Genomic DNA, 16,909 nt, shown 5'->3' on the forward strand with positions numbered 1-16,909 from the left:
TTGCAAAACAAAAGATTATACGTTTGTATCTAGATCCCTTTAATCCTCTACGATCAGTTTCTTTCACATCACACCATAAATAATATTTTAAACATATTCAAAGCTTTGAACATCTCACAAAACTATTTTATCGATGGGAAATAGTTTGGCACAACTGGAAGAGTGGCAGCAAAAGTCATTACTGGAGACAAACTGGCAGTTCTGATTAGAAGAGTCCAAAGTTGAATGTTTTTGACAAACCTGCAAAGTACAATATGTTTATGTTTCTCAAAATAAACACACAGCCCTCACAGTGACACACAGTGGCAATATCATGCTGTGGAGATGCTTGAGCAGAGGCAGCGAAGCAAATGAGTTTATTAGAAGGTAGGTGACGCTAAAACAGGGTAATGCTAGAATAAAATCGGTTCTCAAATTATTTTTATTTTGGTTACAGATTATTCTAGCAGCTGAAACCATTTTCAACACAGCTGTCAGCTCTATTTCTTTATGGATCTTATTTTGCATTTTTTGGACAGTTGTCAAACCACCAATTGAGTCAATTTATTTTAAGGATCTTGTAAAATGAGTATTTGTTTCATATGCATGAAAAATGTGAATAGGTTAACCAAGTATGCTTTGGACTTATGTTAGGCCAGGGACAAGCAGTCCCTGTTGTGCAACACATAACTTGTCAAATTCAGCTTGTGAGTTTTTACTTGTCTAATTAAATGTATCATTTTGAAAATTTGGATACATTTCTCATAGTAGCAATATGTCTGAACCACCATTTCATTTTTTCAGATTGGGAAAGTGTGGCTCCATTTCATAAGATCTAAAAAGAGGAAAAATGATTTAATTTTGAGCTGTAGTGAAATAGGAAAGTTTGTGAAATGACACATTCAGATTGATGTTCTGTAGATCTGGTTCAGTTTCTGTTTGAGATTAGTCATTACAAAAGCACTCCAAGCCTTCAGATAGGACATTGAAAAATAGAATACCGAATTAAATCTTTTAAGCAAACTTGTATGCAAAGCCAGAATAGTAAAAAATGTCCAATAGATACCAAAACAAGGTACCTAAAATTTGTGTTTTTTAAAATCAGTGCAAGACTCACTGTTCGCATATTTTTACCCATCGTAAAGAAATGAAAACCCTGCTGCACATAATCTGCATATCCATATTCCTCCCACACTATTGCATGCAAGTAGTACAGGAAGAATACTCCTCCATCACCACCTGCCTTTGCATTTGACACTAAACGCATAATTGCAAATCCTGCTAATGCAGAGATTTTTAGATGCGTCACATTCAAGCTTATGATTGTTTCTTCACCACACCAAGGAGCTGGTGAATGGCTTTGTGGAAATAACCATCTCATCTTGAATTTGAACAAAAAAAATACATAGATTGTGGGAGAAACAGGGTTATGTTGGAGGATCATTTTAAACTGTGTAGCAACAACAAAGGACACAGAAAGCCTTAAATCTCACAAACAAAGGACTTTATTTCGCCACTGACTGCAGCTCTAGACCACTGCAGATAGGAGAACTTCCACACCTCTACTCCATCCAACACAAGAACAGAACAGGGAGTTTACCAAATAAAAAAAGAAAGAATTGGTCAACGGATGAACTCATTTGTCATGTGGGACGTTTTCTCAGGCATGTGATGATGGTAGGGGTCGACCATCTGATGGAACTAGGCAGAGTCACAGATCATACATCTTGTACATTTATAACTCTGTATAGAAAGGAGAATGAAAGCAACATGACGGCCAGTCAGCTGGTTGGTTTACTCCTTAGAGGCCATGTGGGCCATGAGGTCGCAGACGCGGTTGCTGTAGGCGTACTCGTTGTCGTACCTTAAAGCAGAGGGAAAGGAGTCATAAGCATTGTTGGTAGTAGAGATGCAGGTTAGTCAGGTATTGCTAAAGGCGCACCATGAAACGAGCTTGACAAAGTTGTCATTGAGGGCGATGCCAGCGCCAGCATCAAAGATAGAGGAGTGAGAATCGCCGTTGAAGTCTGTGGAGACGACCTGCAGGAGAGCAAAGAGAACAAAGTGAGCCAATTAACTCCCATCAGTAAGATTAAGAAACATTTTAATTACATTTAGAGGATATTCCTTTGGGTGCAGCAGGAACATTTAGCTCATATTTTGCTCTTTTGGGATTTATGGCCCATTGGCCTCGTCAGTTAAAACTGCAACAAGAGAGATCAGCCATGTTTCCTAATTTGATCCAACATTATAAGGTAAACAGATTCACCACACTTCGTCAAAAGTCAAGATTCCAACAAAAAGAGAAAAGTGTGCCGACCTGGTGATCAGTGTATCCCAGAATACCCTTCATTGGACCCTCAGCTGCGGCTTTCACAACCTTCTTGATGTCATCGTACTTGGCCTGTAAAAGACGAGTAACTTAAAGGCTTTTGGCGACTAAATGAAAACAACATGGATGAGCAAAGTGCAATCATTTATTAATTTTAATGTAAATCAAATGATTTCTTTAAACTGTCAAAATATTTAGCAATAAAATGACTCAATAGGCCATTTTTGTTCATCACTATTCCTTTTATGTTGAGGAATAAAAAAAATTAAAAAGGGAATTTCCATTTGCTGCAACTTACTGGTTTCTCCAGACGGACGGTCAGATCAACCACCGACACGTTGGGAGTGGGGACACGGAAAGCCATGCCGGTCAGCTTACTGGAAAATGACAAAGTCAGACCACAATAGACGCACTTAAGCATATCAACATATCTGCTACAGGTACACACTATATTAAATGGCAAGATATTTTTGGAGACCGACCCATTGAGCTCAGGGATGACCTTGCCAACAGCCTTGGCTGCGCCAGTGGAAGCGGGGATGATGTTCTGGCTGGCACCGCGACCGTCCCGCCACAGCTTGCCGGAGGGTCCGTCCACAGTCTTCTGTGTGGCAGTGATGGCGTGGACTGTGCTCTGGACGAGGATATTAAAAGAAGAGGCGGCTTAAAGCAGCTCTGTCAGCCAAAATGTTCTGGGATAAAGCCAAATTCTCACCATCAGGCCCTCAATGATGCCGAAGTTGTCATTGATAACTTTGGCTAGTGGTGCCAAGCAGTTGGTTGTGCAAGAGGCGTTGCTATCAAAAGGAGACATTTTAAGAACAATTAGCCTGGTTGAGGCGTAGTGGCGATTGGTAAAAAGTTATTTTACTGTTCACATGGATAATCCTCACCTGACCACCTGGAGGGATTTTTCATACTTCTCGTGGTTGACGCCCATGACAAACATGGGGGCATCAGCGCTGGGGGCAGAGATGATTACCCTCTTGGCACCACCCTTCAAGTGAGCCTGAAGTAAAGTGTTGGGGAGTGTGGAAAGAAGAAAAAAAAAAAAAAAGAAAAAAGGTATTTCACACACAGTTAGCCCAAGCAACTATCTAGAACTGATGGCCCCGCAAAAATGTTTCACATCTCATAAACAATTATGTAGTCATGTTTATTAGGAATTCATCTCTTTTTAAATGCATTTCAAAAGGTGTATAGATAACTTTAAAGGCAAAGACCTATTTTGGATTTAAATGGACACATGCAGCAACTAAAACCCTGAGGAAAACATCAGTTTGTGAGATTAATGATGACTACTATTTAATTTAATCAAAATATGAACAAATTTAGCTGCAGACAAACATCTGAGCATACAAGACAGTGGGCTTCCTACTCCAACTGAGAATGCACTGCCTGCACTCATTCAGAGAAATAATGTCTTTGAAACGACTCATTTACTGGCAGCTATTAAATAATGTGTAAGAAATCAAGACTAACAAGCGACGCTGCCAAGAGGCATGCAGTCAGATGCTGCTGGTTGGTCAGAGAGAATAGTTAATATGCTTTCTTTTTTTCTAACCAACAAAAGTTCTCAAAAATGAATGTCACCAACTGGAGACTGTAAAATAGCACGTTAAGGAAGAAAATGCAATTGGGGGTAGATTTTAACAATGACTACCTCAGTAGTCCAAAGCTTTTAGGTTTTGGGGTCCTCAAATTGTCAATGAATAGATAGTTTATATTTTCTAATTTTTAAAGAAAGTTTTGTGCCTATAGAGCTTAATTTGTTGATTTGTGTAAGTCACTCTGATTCACAAATCCTGTTTTTTTTGTGTGTTTTTTTTTTAAACCTACCAATACAAAGGTTATTTTGGAAAAATCCATTGTCATGGAGACAGGAAGTTTACCTACATGCGTGACCCTTTGCACATGCAATAGACTAGATCAAGAGGGGGCACCAAAATCAGCTGTAGTCCATCACACTACATCCAGTAAATGTGACCCTGAGCCTGGCTTGCTACAGCAGAGAGCTTTATAAAACATCCATCAGTTACATCAGCTCATCTGTGTTGGCCAGAGGTGGGATACACCCTGGACATGTCATGAGTTCATCCAAATGTGCAAAATCTTCCTTCATTTTTTTCCCCCTCCATGAAACTCTTGCAATGCTACTTACACAAGTGTATGTAGTGGAAAAACAGTATTTGGCCAGTACCAATGAAATTTTCAATTTTGTTTTATTTTATCCATGCATGTTTCAAGCATAGTTACTGACTATTCTTAAAATATTTCCCATCTTTAATGCAGCATTACGCTCAAGAGGGGTTAGCACTTACGGAGGCCTTTTCAATGGTGGTGAACACACCAGTGGACTCCACAACGTACTCAGCACCAGCCTCACCCCATTTGATGTTGGTTGGGTCCCTCCTATAGCAAGAAAAACAAAACAAAAGTTCAGCCGCTGATATCTTCAAGCTAATTTTAGAGCATTTTTGTGGTGTGTACCTAATTGTACTAAGCAAACAATGAAATTGTAAGGTGAACTCACTCGTGGAAGACTGTGATTTTGTGTCCATCAATGACCAGCTTGTCTCCCTCGGCCTTGACCTCACCTTTGAAGCGGCCGTGAGTGGAATCATACTGGAACATGTAGACCTGAAAAGACCAGAAGGGACAGAATTTAACTTTAAGCTCATTTATCAGATTAGAGGTACTTTTGAAAATGGATCATGTTAAAGCAGGCATCAAATATACTCTTCATCAAGACATTTCTGTAATTTTTTTATTGGTCTGATGAAATATTATAATTTTAAATATTACAGGCTGCAAGTGTAAAATGACATTTTCAAACATTCATCTATAAAATGTGTTTATTGTGATAAAGTTCCTGAAATATATGGAGTTTTTAATAATATTATAATTTCTTTAATGGGTGAGTTTATGTGTTAAAAAAATAATCCACTAAAGTCTCTGTTTTGCCTGTCCATTCTCTACATTTTCCAATAATCACTACTACATTTATACTGTTATCGCTTCCCTTATACTAAGAGTTCTCTGCATCAGGTTAGGTTGTTTTTCCTCCCCCAAGGCCATGGCGCCCTGAGCAGGGAGTCATAGTCAGCCACATCAAAAATAACCACTGCTCATTAAAAATATTACCTCTACTTTGTAAATCTTCAGCATGTGTTCATGATGATGTGACCTGGATCATATTTTTGACCTACCATGTACTCCAGGTCGATGAATGGGTCATTGATGGCCACAATCTCAACCTTCTTGGTGGTGAAACCAGCACGGGTCACCAGACGACCGATGCGGCCAAATCTGTAAAAAGGTGAACAAAAATACATTTCTCAGTCTGATCTCTAGATGGCAACATAATGCCACCTCAATCTGCCCAGTTTTGCTTTGGTTTCATTGAAATTAAAGGTGAAAACCTTCATACAGAAATGAGTCCGTGAGATTCAGTTTGACATTCAGTAAAACCCTGGAGGGATCTGGTTCACTCTACTAGTGTGGCTCTTTCTTCCATGTGGGAATAAAGACAACACCCCAGGAGACATGAAACTGCAGTCAAAGAAAGGCCAGAGTTCAGGAGGAGGGACAGGAGGAGGTGTGTTGTAGGGGCTCTGACAGCGTTCTATCGATGAAAGTCAGAATGTTTCTGAAATGTGGTAATCCTTGTGACGCCAGTGCAACGTTTGATCAATGGCCGGGTTAATTTTTAACCCTCCGGGTCCAAAAATCCGGTCCGATATGCCGTGCTTAAACACTGCAGCAAACAGGAAGTCAGGCACGTAGAGGAAAAAGAGCAGATTTGCGATCCAATGTCAGACTGTGTGCTCTGCGACTTTTGAGTTTGCTTCCATCAGCAGGGAAAAACAGCCTCCTGTTGAACAACCGTCTGATGATGAAAGTACAACAATGTAATCTGCTGAAGGCCAAAGTTCAAAGATCAGGAAAAGCATGCTGAGCAGTTACTCAATGGTCGGTTTTATGGCAGGAGCACCTGTGCATGTCCCCTACTGGAAAACACTTGTGGCTTCAGCAGCTGCAAATCATCGTTTTTAATCTGCCACATGGGCTCTGGCCTCTCTCACCATGATGTTAAAACAAAACCAAACTGTCAGGATTTATGAATCAGATGTAATCAGTAGAACAGTGAACCACATTTAGAACAATTTTCCAATTTTCCCTGCAGACTTAAACAATTTAAAAGTAGATCTTGTTAAAAAAACAAAAATAAAAAACATGCAAGATTCTTTCAGTAACCCCTCTGCTCTTTCCTACATTTCATTTGATCAAACAGACACTTCTTTCCTCTCCAGTGTGTGAATGCAAATCAATTATTTTGCAACACACTAGAACACTTATCTTTCAGTTTCTTCCTTAGTTTGCACAAACCTTTGCATCGATACAAACATCTCTGTACACGAATAACTCCTGACATATACATATGTGTGTATGTGAACAGAAGTCCTGATTTAAAGCAGTTTTAATTAAGTGCCACAAGGTGTGATCTCTTACAGACAAGTTTAAAAGTGCTCTTACCCATTGATACCGACTTTCACCATTTTGCCTGAGTTGGTCTAGTCCTCTGAAAGAAGAAACAGAAATAGTCATTTAATCCACAAATATCTAATTTACACTGTAATTTTCTAAAGAGAAGCATTTTTTAAAAAATGTTTGCATAAGAAAAAACTGAACAATCAAACAGGCAATAGAAAAATCAATCAATCTAGCTGAATACTGGGGGAAAGTTTTAATTTAAGTGACCCAAGAACAAAGAGTCTCTGCAAGAACACATTGGGATGAACAAAATTATAGTTTAAATATTTAGTAGCTCCAAAAGATCAAATTTCAAACAATGTCATGCCCACATGTTTTTAGACGCATTTAATCAGCCATGCATGCTGTCAACAGGTGATTTGAATCAAACATGCAGCCTGCTAAATTCCTGCAGTTTCCTGACTAAAACATTTTAATGACTTGCTTGGAGGTATTTACCGTTTGTGAGATTAGTCAGTCTGTCTTGCGACTCCGGGTGTGAGTGGGGAAGAGCAAAGTTTAACTCTGAGTTTTTATGACTGACCAGGCCCTGAAGCCACGCCCCCTTCATAAAGATCCTTCCAGCCTCCTCCTGAATGTCAAGGTCGTTAACTGCACAGTTTGAAACTTCACTTTTATCTAAGTTACCACCATCTCGTCCCTATCCTCCTGCTCATTACAAACCGAAACATTGCTGTTATTTAATTTGCGTAAAGTGTTGTGAAGTCTCAGAAGTCCTGATTTAGACGGCCACACCTTAAAGGCCTCACATCGTGGTCTGAAAAAAGACAGGGGTCCCCTGCTGACCTTCTCAGTGAATGCAGCCACATGGAGCGAATAGGTGGGGGGGATCAAATCTCTGTCTTACTGACTGTGACATTTAATGTCCAAAGACCATGACCCTTCACTTGACTGACTCTGTTGCTGCTATTCTTTTCCTGCAGCTCCAATCCGCCCTGCAGAAGTCAAAAGTTGAAACCTGATTGCTCAATTTCGCTCACAGATGCGCACAGGAGCGTGCTTGAGTCCATTTACTCAGTTGAACTGTGGCTTTTTTGAGGCTATTTAGAAATACCTGAAAGGATGCAATGGAAGAAAGTTGTGTTTTTTTCTTTTAAAGTCAGAAGGCAGAGGCACTGTGGAGGTGTGTGCAAGGGGATCTTGCCTTCTGCTCCCAGATTAACTGCTTCACATCTCTTCCCTTGCACACAAAGACATGACAAGGCTCAGCCATGTCAGCTGCTGCTTCCACATCTATTTTTGACTCTCTTTCCTGGCAACATTGTTGACATCAGAAAAGAAAGCTCTGCAGAGGAGATTAGAAAATGTCAAACCTGAATCATAACCATGTGAGTTTAAGCCAGGTCTGTGAGTTGAAACCTTCAAAAGCATCGGCATCTTGCAACTACTGCACACTTTGATCCAAGTGGAAAAAAAATACATTTGACAACTTGCATTCTTCATCTTTGTGCAGAGATCTGCAGACGTGTCCCAACTACTACTCTCCTTTAAAACTGGACACCTTTTGTGGGTTTTGTGGCAGCTGTCCAGTGTCCTGGCATTGCTGAACTACCACAACCCTGAGTGCCTGCATGCCAGTCTTGGCCGCTGCTTTAACAGCTTAAGGTCAAAGAGGGGAATTAAAGGTCAGGCTAAGATTAGACTCTGGCTCGCCAGCCAGCTCTTGAGCCAAGTTATATTGAGTACTGTAAGTGCAGCCTCAATCAGATCACATGTTCCTTCTGTTTTACAACAGCGATACGTTTTCATTAAGAAAAAGTATTTTTAAGGTTTTAGCATTGAAACCTAATATGATTCAGGATTTTTATGCTGTGGCAGCATTTCCATTTTACCTAACTGCTCTTAATTGTGTTGCAAAGAGTACAAAATTAAATGTGCATCCATGCAAATCGAGCCGAAGCATTATTTCTACACCTCATACACATATTAGGGACAATGTCCAGATTGCAACATTGTGAGGAAAACAAATAGTTGTGTGCAGACTGTCCTCTAGTGCCATCTTGTGTTGTGGTAGAAAACCCCACAAAGTTTTCTTTATTGCAACTTTGAGGTTTAAAGGCTGCATGTAGAGAATAAATGATCCAATCTTTCAAACCTTTAAGATCAAGTATTGATACTGCTTAAGCCTTTTGGCATTTTGTCATGTTACAACCACAAAACACAAAATGTGTTTTATTGGGATTAAATGAGACAGATTAACATAAAAAAGGCCCAAACTGCTAAGTGTAAGGAGAAATAAACATAATGTTAGAAATTACCGATGAAACATAAAAAGGGTATCATGCATTTCTAATCCTGGTCCCCTCTCCTATGGGACCCCAAAAGAGAATCCACAATTAATAAATAAAGTCAACTGAAGAGTTCAGATGTTTAATCTCTGCATTAATCTAACTAATCTGTGAAGGCCTCAGGGGTTTTGGTGAACAAACAACAACATGGAAACAGAGGAACACAGCAGACAGATCAGAGAGAAAGATGCTGACATGTTTAGAGTTAGATCATAAAGCAAAATCCCAAGCACTGTTCAATCCATCATGGGAAAATGGAAAGATCATGGACCTAAACTGACAGGTTGAAGAAATCAGGTTTTCTGATGCCATAATCTACTCACAGCAAACATGTGGAAGAAGCTGCTCGGTACAAATCAGACCAAAATTCAACTTTTCAGCCAACATGCAAAGAGCTGTTTGTAATGGAAAACGTATTACTTGCATTACACACCTATCATCTGTGCTGTGGAAGATGGTGGTGGCAGTATCATGCTTTGGTGCTGCTTTTCTTCAACAGGGACTGAGATGCCTCTCCAGCTCGACATTAAAATCGATCATTCGGGAAAGAAAATCGTTTAGTGGCTGCAAAATATCTGGGATTGGAGAGGAGTTTCACCGTCAGGCAGGAGAAGAAACCTGGACATATAACCAGAACTGCAATGGAAATGTTTAACTTAAAGCATATTTATGTGTAAGAACTTCCCAGTGGCAAAAAAATACAACAGAGAATCTGTGGCCAAACTTGATAAATACCCTCAGCTGTAATTGCAGCAAAAGGTGGTGCTACAATCTTCCCTCTGGTGGGCTTAATTCAAATGTGCACCACATTTTTTAATATTTGTTTAAGTAAAAAAATTCTTATGTGTTGGTCTAAGATCTCTGTAAAACTCATACAGTTTGCGGCTTTAATACACAAAATGTGAAAAGGTTTCTTCTTTTTTCAGCTGCTCCAGTTAAGGATGGTCACAGTGGATGACTTACAACTGATCTGGTATCAGAGTCATTTTGGTGATCAACATGTATATTTTGCCTCAAGATTTATGCCAGATTCCCTTCCTGATATAACACTCACTGACATAACTTATTCATCTTGGGGCCACTGGTGAGAGGACATAAAATGCATAATTCAGTGGCTGGTTTAAAAAAATGAAGGTTTAGGGGGAATAAATACTTTTGGAAGTCACTTTGCTGGCAATAATTATCCAGAAAGAATGAAAAGGGAGATTATTTATGCAAAGAATTAGTTATTATATATATAAAAGGTTAATTTTATGGAGTGGGGATTCGACGCTGTGAATCAGAAGTGAGGTGTAGCATGAGCAAAGTCAATGTGACAAAGACAGAATCATCCAAACGATCAATAGCAGAAATGCCTCCCTGCAGTTTCTAGGTGTTTTGATTCGGTGGAATGAAAGACAAGTACCCAAAATTATCTGATGTCTATAAGACATGAAGTTAGTTTTTTCTTTTACTTTGTTTTGTAACCTTTAGGTAATTAAAAACCACATCTACCTTGTATGAAAAGGTGAAAATGTCGAGTTATGTTGAAATAATATCTTTGTTTTGCATATGCAAAATAATTCAGCTTTGAACAACTTTGCCTAAAAGCTGTAGGACCTGCTGTCTCCAAATCCAGAAAACTAGACATTTACACTTTATAGCTTGTGCTTTTTTCAGTTAACACGATTTCCTTCCAGTATCCATCAAACTTTTTAAAATCATTTCGAAACTCTTTACTAAATTTTGTGATTTGGACATGGGGATGTGTTTTTTTAACTGATGACTCATATTCATGCTGCCATGGCTGCAGAGCATAGCATCATCACTCCAGACTTGGATGGCTCTTGTTTACTATGTTTTGCTGCAGGCAAAGTGTGGGCATCCACTTTCCCTGCCAGCTGATAATGGACTTTATTTTCTCTCATTTTGCCCACAAGACCTCATTTCAGATGTGGGCACTAATGTTCCTCCAGACTGGCTTCCTGCGTGGATTTTGATTTACCCCTGCAAAAACACACCTAAACCAAACAGGGGAATTACCTTGGAAATTAAGTTCTTCATGTTAATAGCTGGCTAACGTTTCATCGAGGTTGACAAAAGTCACATGCAGGTTAACCCAAAGGCTAGAATGGGGGTTCCTCCTATTTAATACTTCTGTTTCTCTAGTTTAGGTTATTACAAATAATTAAAGTTGTCTTAACTTTGCAGATGATGTATAGCTCTACATTAACGTGTCACCAGGCGACTATGAACACATTCAAGCATTGAGAAGATGCATAAAGAAATTAAAGGAATGGATGTGTCGATGTATCTTTATCCATGTGAATAAAAACAAAATTTAAATAATTATCTTCAGACCTAAAGAGAAACAATCAAGAGTCAGCACTAGGCTTTAGTGATTACAGCCGGAAAATGGTGATTAGGCCAGAAACATGAACCTTTGGAGACACATAAGGCCTTCTATCACCTGCAGAGCATTTGGAAAATTAAGACTAATGTTCCAACAATATCTTGAGAAACTCATTCATGCTTTTATGGCAAACTGCAATCAGAAATTTGCAGCTGATTCATAACGCTGCTGCTGCTCACGTTCTCACTAAAACCAGAAAGATAGAGCTTGCAGTTCTGAGAATAGACTTTAAAATACGTTAGTTTATACATATTGGCTGAGTTGTCGTCGTAGCAACCCTCCAGACCACTCAGGTCTTTAGGTTCATGTCTGCTCTGCATCCCCAGAATCAGAACCAAACATGGAAAAACAGCATTCAGTTTAATGATCCTCTGTCTGGACAACTGCAAAAATCCTGAAACACTGACTTCCTTTACATCCAACTCTTTATTACTTTACAGTACAATGTAACATTTTTGTTTGTTTGGTACAAATGAGTCCTTTGTATGTCATCCTGTTCTGGAGGCGTGAGGCAAACAGCAAGCACATATACTGTATACAGCTCTGGGAAAAACTAAGAGACCATTTAAAATGATCAGTTTCTTTGATGTTACTTTTTTATAGTTTTATGTTTGAGTAAAATGAACATTGCTATTTCCTTCTATGAACTACTGACAATATGTCTCCGAAAATACAAGCAAAAATGTAGTATTTATTTGCAGAAATGGTCAAAATAACAAAAAAGATGCAGCGCTCTCAGATCTCAAATGATGCAAAGAAAACAAGTTAATATTCATTTATAAACAATAGTAATGTTTTAACGTGGGAAGAGTTCAGAAATCAATATTTGGTGGAATAACCAGGAAGTTTTCTATATATACAGTATATATATATATATATATATATATATACAGTATATGACTCATATCTGTACTCTAAAAGAACATTTGCTTCATATCGCTGTTGGCAGGCTCATATGTAAGCATGTTTTCCATGTAGAACCACATCAGCTCCGTCTCACAGACATGAAATCGTTTTCATTTCTCCCCCAACCCCCGTTGGGAACTTTCCTGTGTTGGCAGTTCAATAAAGCGTTTTGGACGTGGCAGCAGGTCCAAGCAGCAGAATGACGGGGGAAGGAGTGAACTTCTTCCAACAGCCACAAGAACATTCAATAAATCATCAAGTTAAAACAAGATGTCATGAGGATGCAAATCTCCACGCTGAAGGAGAAATTGAGATGACAGGTGTCAATAGGGAGTGAACCATGTGGGCTTTGCGAGTGGGCAAGAATTGAATTTCTATGAGCAAAAAAGCAGAGCACCCCAAATGTCAAATCCATTTATTCATGCAAATCAGAAGTGAACATAAAAATAAACTGCAGATGGTTTACAGGTGCCATTGTCTTTGGATCTCCACGTCTTTGTTACACACAAAAAAGTCAAAACGTGTCTACATTTACTGCACATACCGTGAGGATTTAATGAGAACAAAGCTAGGATGTTCTAATACTGTAATGGAGTGTGAGACATCTGATCTATGCTGGTTTAAACCACATTACACCAAACTACAGAGAAACTACATGTAAACATCCTGTTTCTGCAGGTGAATGCCTGTGTGTGAGTGTATCTAAGAAGGATGCGCCCAGTCTCATCTTTTTCTTCTCTCTCCACTAACAGCCAAGTCCGCTCATGGACCCGATCCGGTCCAGTTTCAAGCCAAAGCATCCTTTGTTCCATCCCCTCCGTGACCTCTCTGGTTCTGCTTCCCTCTGCAGGGCCAGGGCCCCCTTCAGCAGCCGGAGCCAGGGGGTCTCCGGCTGTGTCTGGACATCAGCCCACTTAGGGTACTCAGCTGCTTTGACCCCAGAGGAGGAGGAGGAGGAGGCAGCGGCGGCAGCAGTGGACTGATCCTCTGGCTGGCTGTTCAACATGTTCTCCAGGTCGTCCAGGGTCAGGAGGTCATTGTAGCGCTCCAGAAACTGCTCCAGAAACTACACAGAGGGAAGGGGAAAAAAAAGGAAATCTAATTTTCAGGGTGTGCACAAGGGGGAATAATTCAATCAGCACAACATTTCATTTTCCTCCGCTGTTCCACTCTGTATTCTCCTCACTCAGTCCACCTGTTTTCCCACCCAGCGTACCTGCGCAGCATCAGGAGCAGGATGGAGAGCGCGAGCCTCTGTCACCTCAAAGGGAGTCAGGAGGAGCAGAGCGGCACACAGCAGCACGGGGCGCAGCATGGCAGCGGGAATAACGGCAGCAGAGACGAGGACCGGAAAACGTGCTGGTTGCTGCAGAGATCTGAACGCTGAGGGTGGAGGAAAATTCATGAATTTCAAAAACAAACAACGTTTTTAATCACAATATCACATTTTCTGTGTATTTTGAGACAAACATACAGTCATGCATGTAGCGTATGTGACAGGAAGTAATAGGCTGCCTCCGGCTGAGCAATTTAAGATGCGTTTAGTCCAAAGAAAGAGACATTCAATATAAAAAATCTTTTGTGTGTTTATTTTAGAGATGTAAGCTTTGGAATAAAACAAATGCTTTACTGCATATACATATAAACTAAAATTTTAGCCAATTAAATCTACAGTTGTGACCAGGTTTAATTAATTTATTTAAATTTTGAATAGACACCAGCTGTCAAAAAGTAGCAAAAAGAAATAGGCGACCTTATTAAATTAATTATATTTTATTCCAGGTTCAGCAACGCAAGGAAAAGAAATTAAACATAACTAAGTTATTTAAATGAAAATCTTTTTAATAGTGTGAACTACTTTAATTTTAGCTGATATGATGTAGCTAGAAACATGCTGTGTAGTCATTCAAAATGCATCTTCATTTTGTCTGTTTTTTCAAACTTAACATATCTGTGCTCAGGTTTATTTCATTGAGTTTTCATAAACATAATCCTAACTAAGAAGATATAAACTGTACAATAAAAGTAAAAATGAAAGGATGAAAGTAGAAAAGCTCACCTGATGTTTGTTCTCTCTCGGAGCGCTGGGTGTCTTCTCCTCTCACAGACTCTTCTCCATTCCCACCTTCTCGGACTCTCAGCTCCTCTCACTTGTTGGCACCTGCTGGGAGCATCAGTTTCTCACTCGGCTGGCTCCACCTCCTTCTCCTCGCTTCCACGCTCTGATGGAATTGGGAGGACGATGCTGATGATGAGAATGATGATGATTGTCTTGCTCTTGCGTCTGTCTCCTGAATGTTGGGGCTTCAGCTGGGATGCTGCAGAGGTTTTGTAGAGCCAGAGATGCCTCCCCCCCCTTCATCTTCCTCCTCCTCATCTCCTTTTCTTTGCAGTGATGTCATAACCTTGTTGGAGGGATTGATTGTCATTGCCAAGGTGACTGTATGTGTGGTCAGCGCTCTGCAAACCAAACTTCTGCCAGAGTGCTGCACAAGCCGAGGTCAGAGGCCAGCAGGCGGCTTTGGCCTCATCACTGTGATCTGCTTACGATCAGGTAACTGGCAGGAAGAGGCTTCATGCAGTCCAGTCACGACTTATCCTGAATTATACATTTCTCATGCGCTAACAACCCTCCGAACATATTAGCCTCCTTCTTTCCCTTTGTCTCTGTAGTGTTTCCCAGCGTGCGCTGACCTCCCCCTCTCTGCCGGGTAACTTACAGTCTGACAGTGCCATCTGGTCCTTGTACCCCCTGCTGCTAAATTACAACACTACCAGAAGCGGCTGCAGGATCCAACACACTGACCTTAAAGTTCAGCAGCCTGTGATTATTTCAAGTAAATAAACCCCATTCTTTACCGACACCCAAAGCCGGGCGAGCAATCAGACGCATCCACGCTGATCGCCTCTCATTTGTTGCAAAGTGCACTGTCCCTTTCATTTGCACTCTCAACCCAAATTGTCCTCAGATAAACACACCGTTACCCCCGCTGTTGCGAGTGTCTTTACATAATATTTCAGAAAAATGCGCCCCTCTCATCTTTTTTGGAGAGGACGCTGTGTGGGAGACGGCGTAGGAGAACAGGGAGAGAAAGAGATTAGTGATGATGGTGGGGTTTGAACTACAGCGGTATATGATGTCAGTGGAGCGCTGGAGGAAAAGTAGACAGCAGAGAGTAGGAGGAGGAGGAGAAAAGGAGGGAGAGAGAAACACACCAGGCTGAGAGCTGAGGGAGACTGATTATAGGAGAACAGAAATGGACAGATAGGCAACGGAAAGTCTATCAGAGAAAATGGAAAACATTTTAAATGACATTTAAAGTACATCACTGAGAAATACAGGGAGAATTTATCTCCTCAGTTAAAGAATCAACTTTGATTTTCACAGAACTGTGAAAAGTATTCCCCCCCTCCTTACAAATTTCTTCTGTTTCACTTTTTGTATGGAGTTAATTTCCTGCCAAAACATTGCAAAGAAATAAAACATGTTTCAGAAACTGTCCTCAAACACTGATGACTAAAATCTGCTGCAAAGAAATAAAACATGTCTCTCACACAAAATAATCTTTACAAATAGTTCTCTAGTACAGAATTAACTCTTCTTGCATACTTTGAGCTTATGAACAAAAAACTGAAAAGTCAAATTAACCAGGTCCTTCAGAGCACAATTTTAAAAAAATAAAATAAAATTCAGAGGTGGATTTGCTGGGGTTGCTCAGGATTATTGCTATTAGAGGCTTCAGGATTTCCTGCCAGATTTCATAGTTCCAACAATAACAGCAATTCACCCCAGTACTGAAGAAACAAGGCAGCTCCATATCATCACACCACCACCCCAATGCTTAACTGGTGGTATGGTTTTGTTTCCAGAAGACACATACCTTCAAAATAGTTGTACTTCCCCCACCCCCATCATAAAATACATCTCCAAACATCTTTGGGCTCATCTAGATGTTTCTTGGTAAGTTCAGAACCTTTCGAATATTTTGGTCAGCGCTGGTTTTGATATTGAAACGCTCCTAAAAGTGCAATTTTACTGTCTCTATATGACCTTTAAATCATCGTATTTTGTGAAGCCAAGTGATGCAAGCATGGTTTAGATGTTATTCTAGGGTCTTTTGTGACCTCCTTGATGAGTCAGCATTACTTTTTAAGAGTAAATTTTGTAGGCCAGATGTTCCTGGGAATGTCCCAATATCCTAGGAAATGGCTTTGCAACTCTTTCCAGACTAATAGATATCTTCTTTGATATTTAATTTCTTTAGAGAACTTTATAATTAAATTTATTTATATATATATAATATTTTCAATATTTAATATAATAAATATTAAATTAAATAATTAATAATCTTTATAATAATTTAGATCATCTCTTGGATTTTTTTCAGCCTTGAAAATCTCAAATATACAAACATTTAAATAAGGTTGGGGAGGAAAAAGGTGTTTTTTTTCTTTTTC

General features: G+C 39.8%; 2 protein-coding genes across 2 annotated transcripts; both read right to left on the reverse strand.

The window, feature by feature from the left end:
- Positions 1-1,466: 1,466 nt before the first annotated feature.
- Positions 1,467-7,385, reverse strand: gapdh (glyceraldehyde-3-phosphate dehydrogenase). The gene is made up of 12 exons (XM_028012341.1): positions 7,304-7,385; positions 6,848-6,893; positions 5,521-5,620; positions 4,845-4,951; positions 4,633-4,723; positions 3,205-3,320; positions 3,027-3,108; positions 2,794-2,945; positions 2,610-2,688; positions 2,300-2,383; positions 1,922-2,019; positions 1,467-1,843 (listed from the first exon to the last, which is right to left on the reverse strand). Exons 2-12 carry the CDS (start codon positions 6,868-6,870, stop codon positions 1,774-1,776), a joined length of 1,002 nt encoding a protein of 333 aa, XP_027868142.1. The 5' UTR covers positions 6,871-6,893; positions 7,304-7,385; the 3' UTR covers positions 1,467-1,773.
- Positions 7,386-12,849: 5,464 nt separating this feature from the next.
- Positions 12,850-14,785, reverse strand: nppcl (natriuretic peptide C-like). Its single transcript, XM_028012347.1, has 3 exons — positions 14,511-14,785; positions 13,668-13,834; positions 12,850-13,517 (listed from the first exon to the last, which is right to left on the reverse strand). The coding sequence occupies exons 2-3, from the start codon at positions 13,764-13,766 to the stop codon at positions 13,197-13,199; spliced, it is 420 nt and encodes a 139-aa protein (XP_027868148.1). The 5' UTR covers positions 13,767-13,834; positions 14,511-14,785; the 3' UTR covers positions 12,850-13,196.
- Between the last annotated feature and the right edge of the window lie 2,124 nt (positions 14,786-16,909).

This window comes from Xiphophorus couchianus, chromosome 3 (assembly GCF_001444195.1).
Source record: "Xiphophorus couchianus chromosome 3, X_couchianus-1.0, whole genome shotgun sequence".
NCBI lineage: Eukaryota > Metazoa > Chordata > Actinopteri > Cyprinodontiformes > Poeciliidae > Xiphophorus > Xiphophorus couchianus.

Excerpts from the sequence above, each read along its gene's own strand:
- gapdh (XM_028012341.1), bottom strand. The coding sequence starts at position 6,870 with ATGGTGAAAGTCGGTATCAATGG. Across the intron at positions 2,946-3,026 it reads GCATCATTGAGGGCCTGATG|AGCACAGTCCACGCCATCAC; the intron begins GTGAGAATTTGG and ends ATCCTCGTCCAG. Across the intron at positions 1,844-1,921 it reads TTTGTCAAGCTCGTTTCATG|GTACGACAACGAGTACGCCT; the intron begins GTGCGCCTTTAG and ends CTCTGCTTTAAG.
- nppcl (XM_028012347.1), bottom strand. The coding sequence starts at position 13,766 with ATGCTGCGCCCCGTGCTGCTGTGTGCCGCTCTGCTCCTCCTGACTCCC. Across the intron at positions 13,518-13,667 it reads CTGCTCCTGATGCTGCGCAG|TTTCTGGAGCAGTTTCTGGA; the intron begins GTACGCTGGGTG and ends CCCTCTGTGTAG.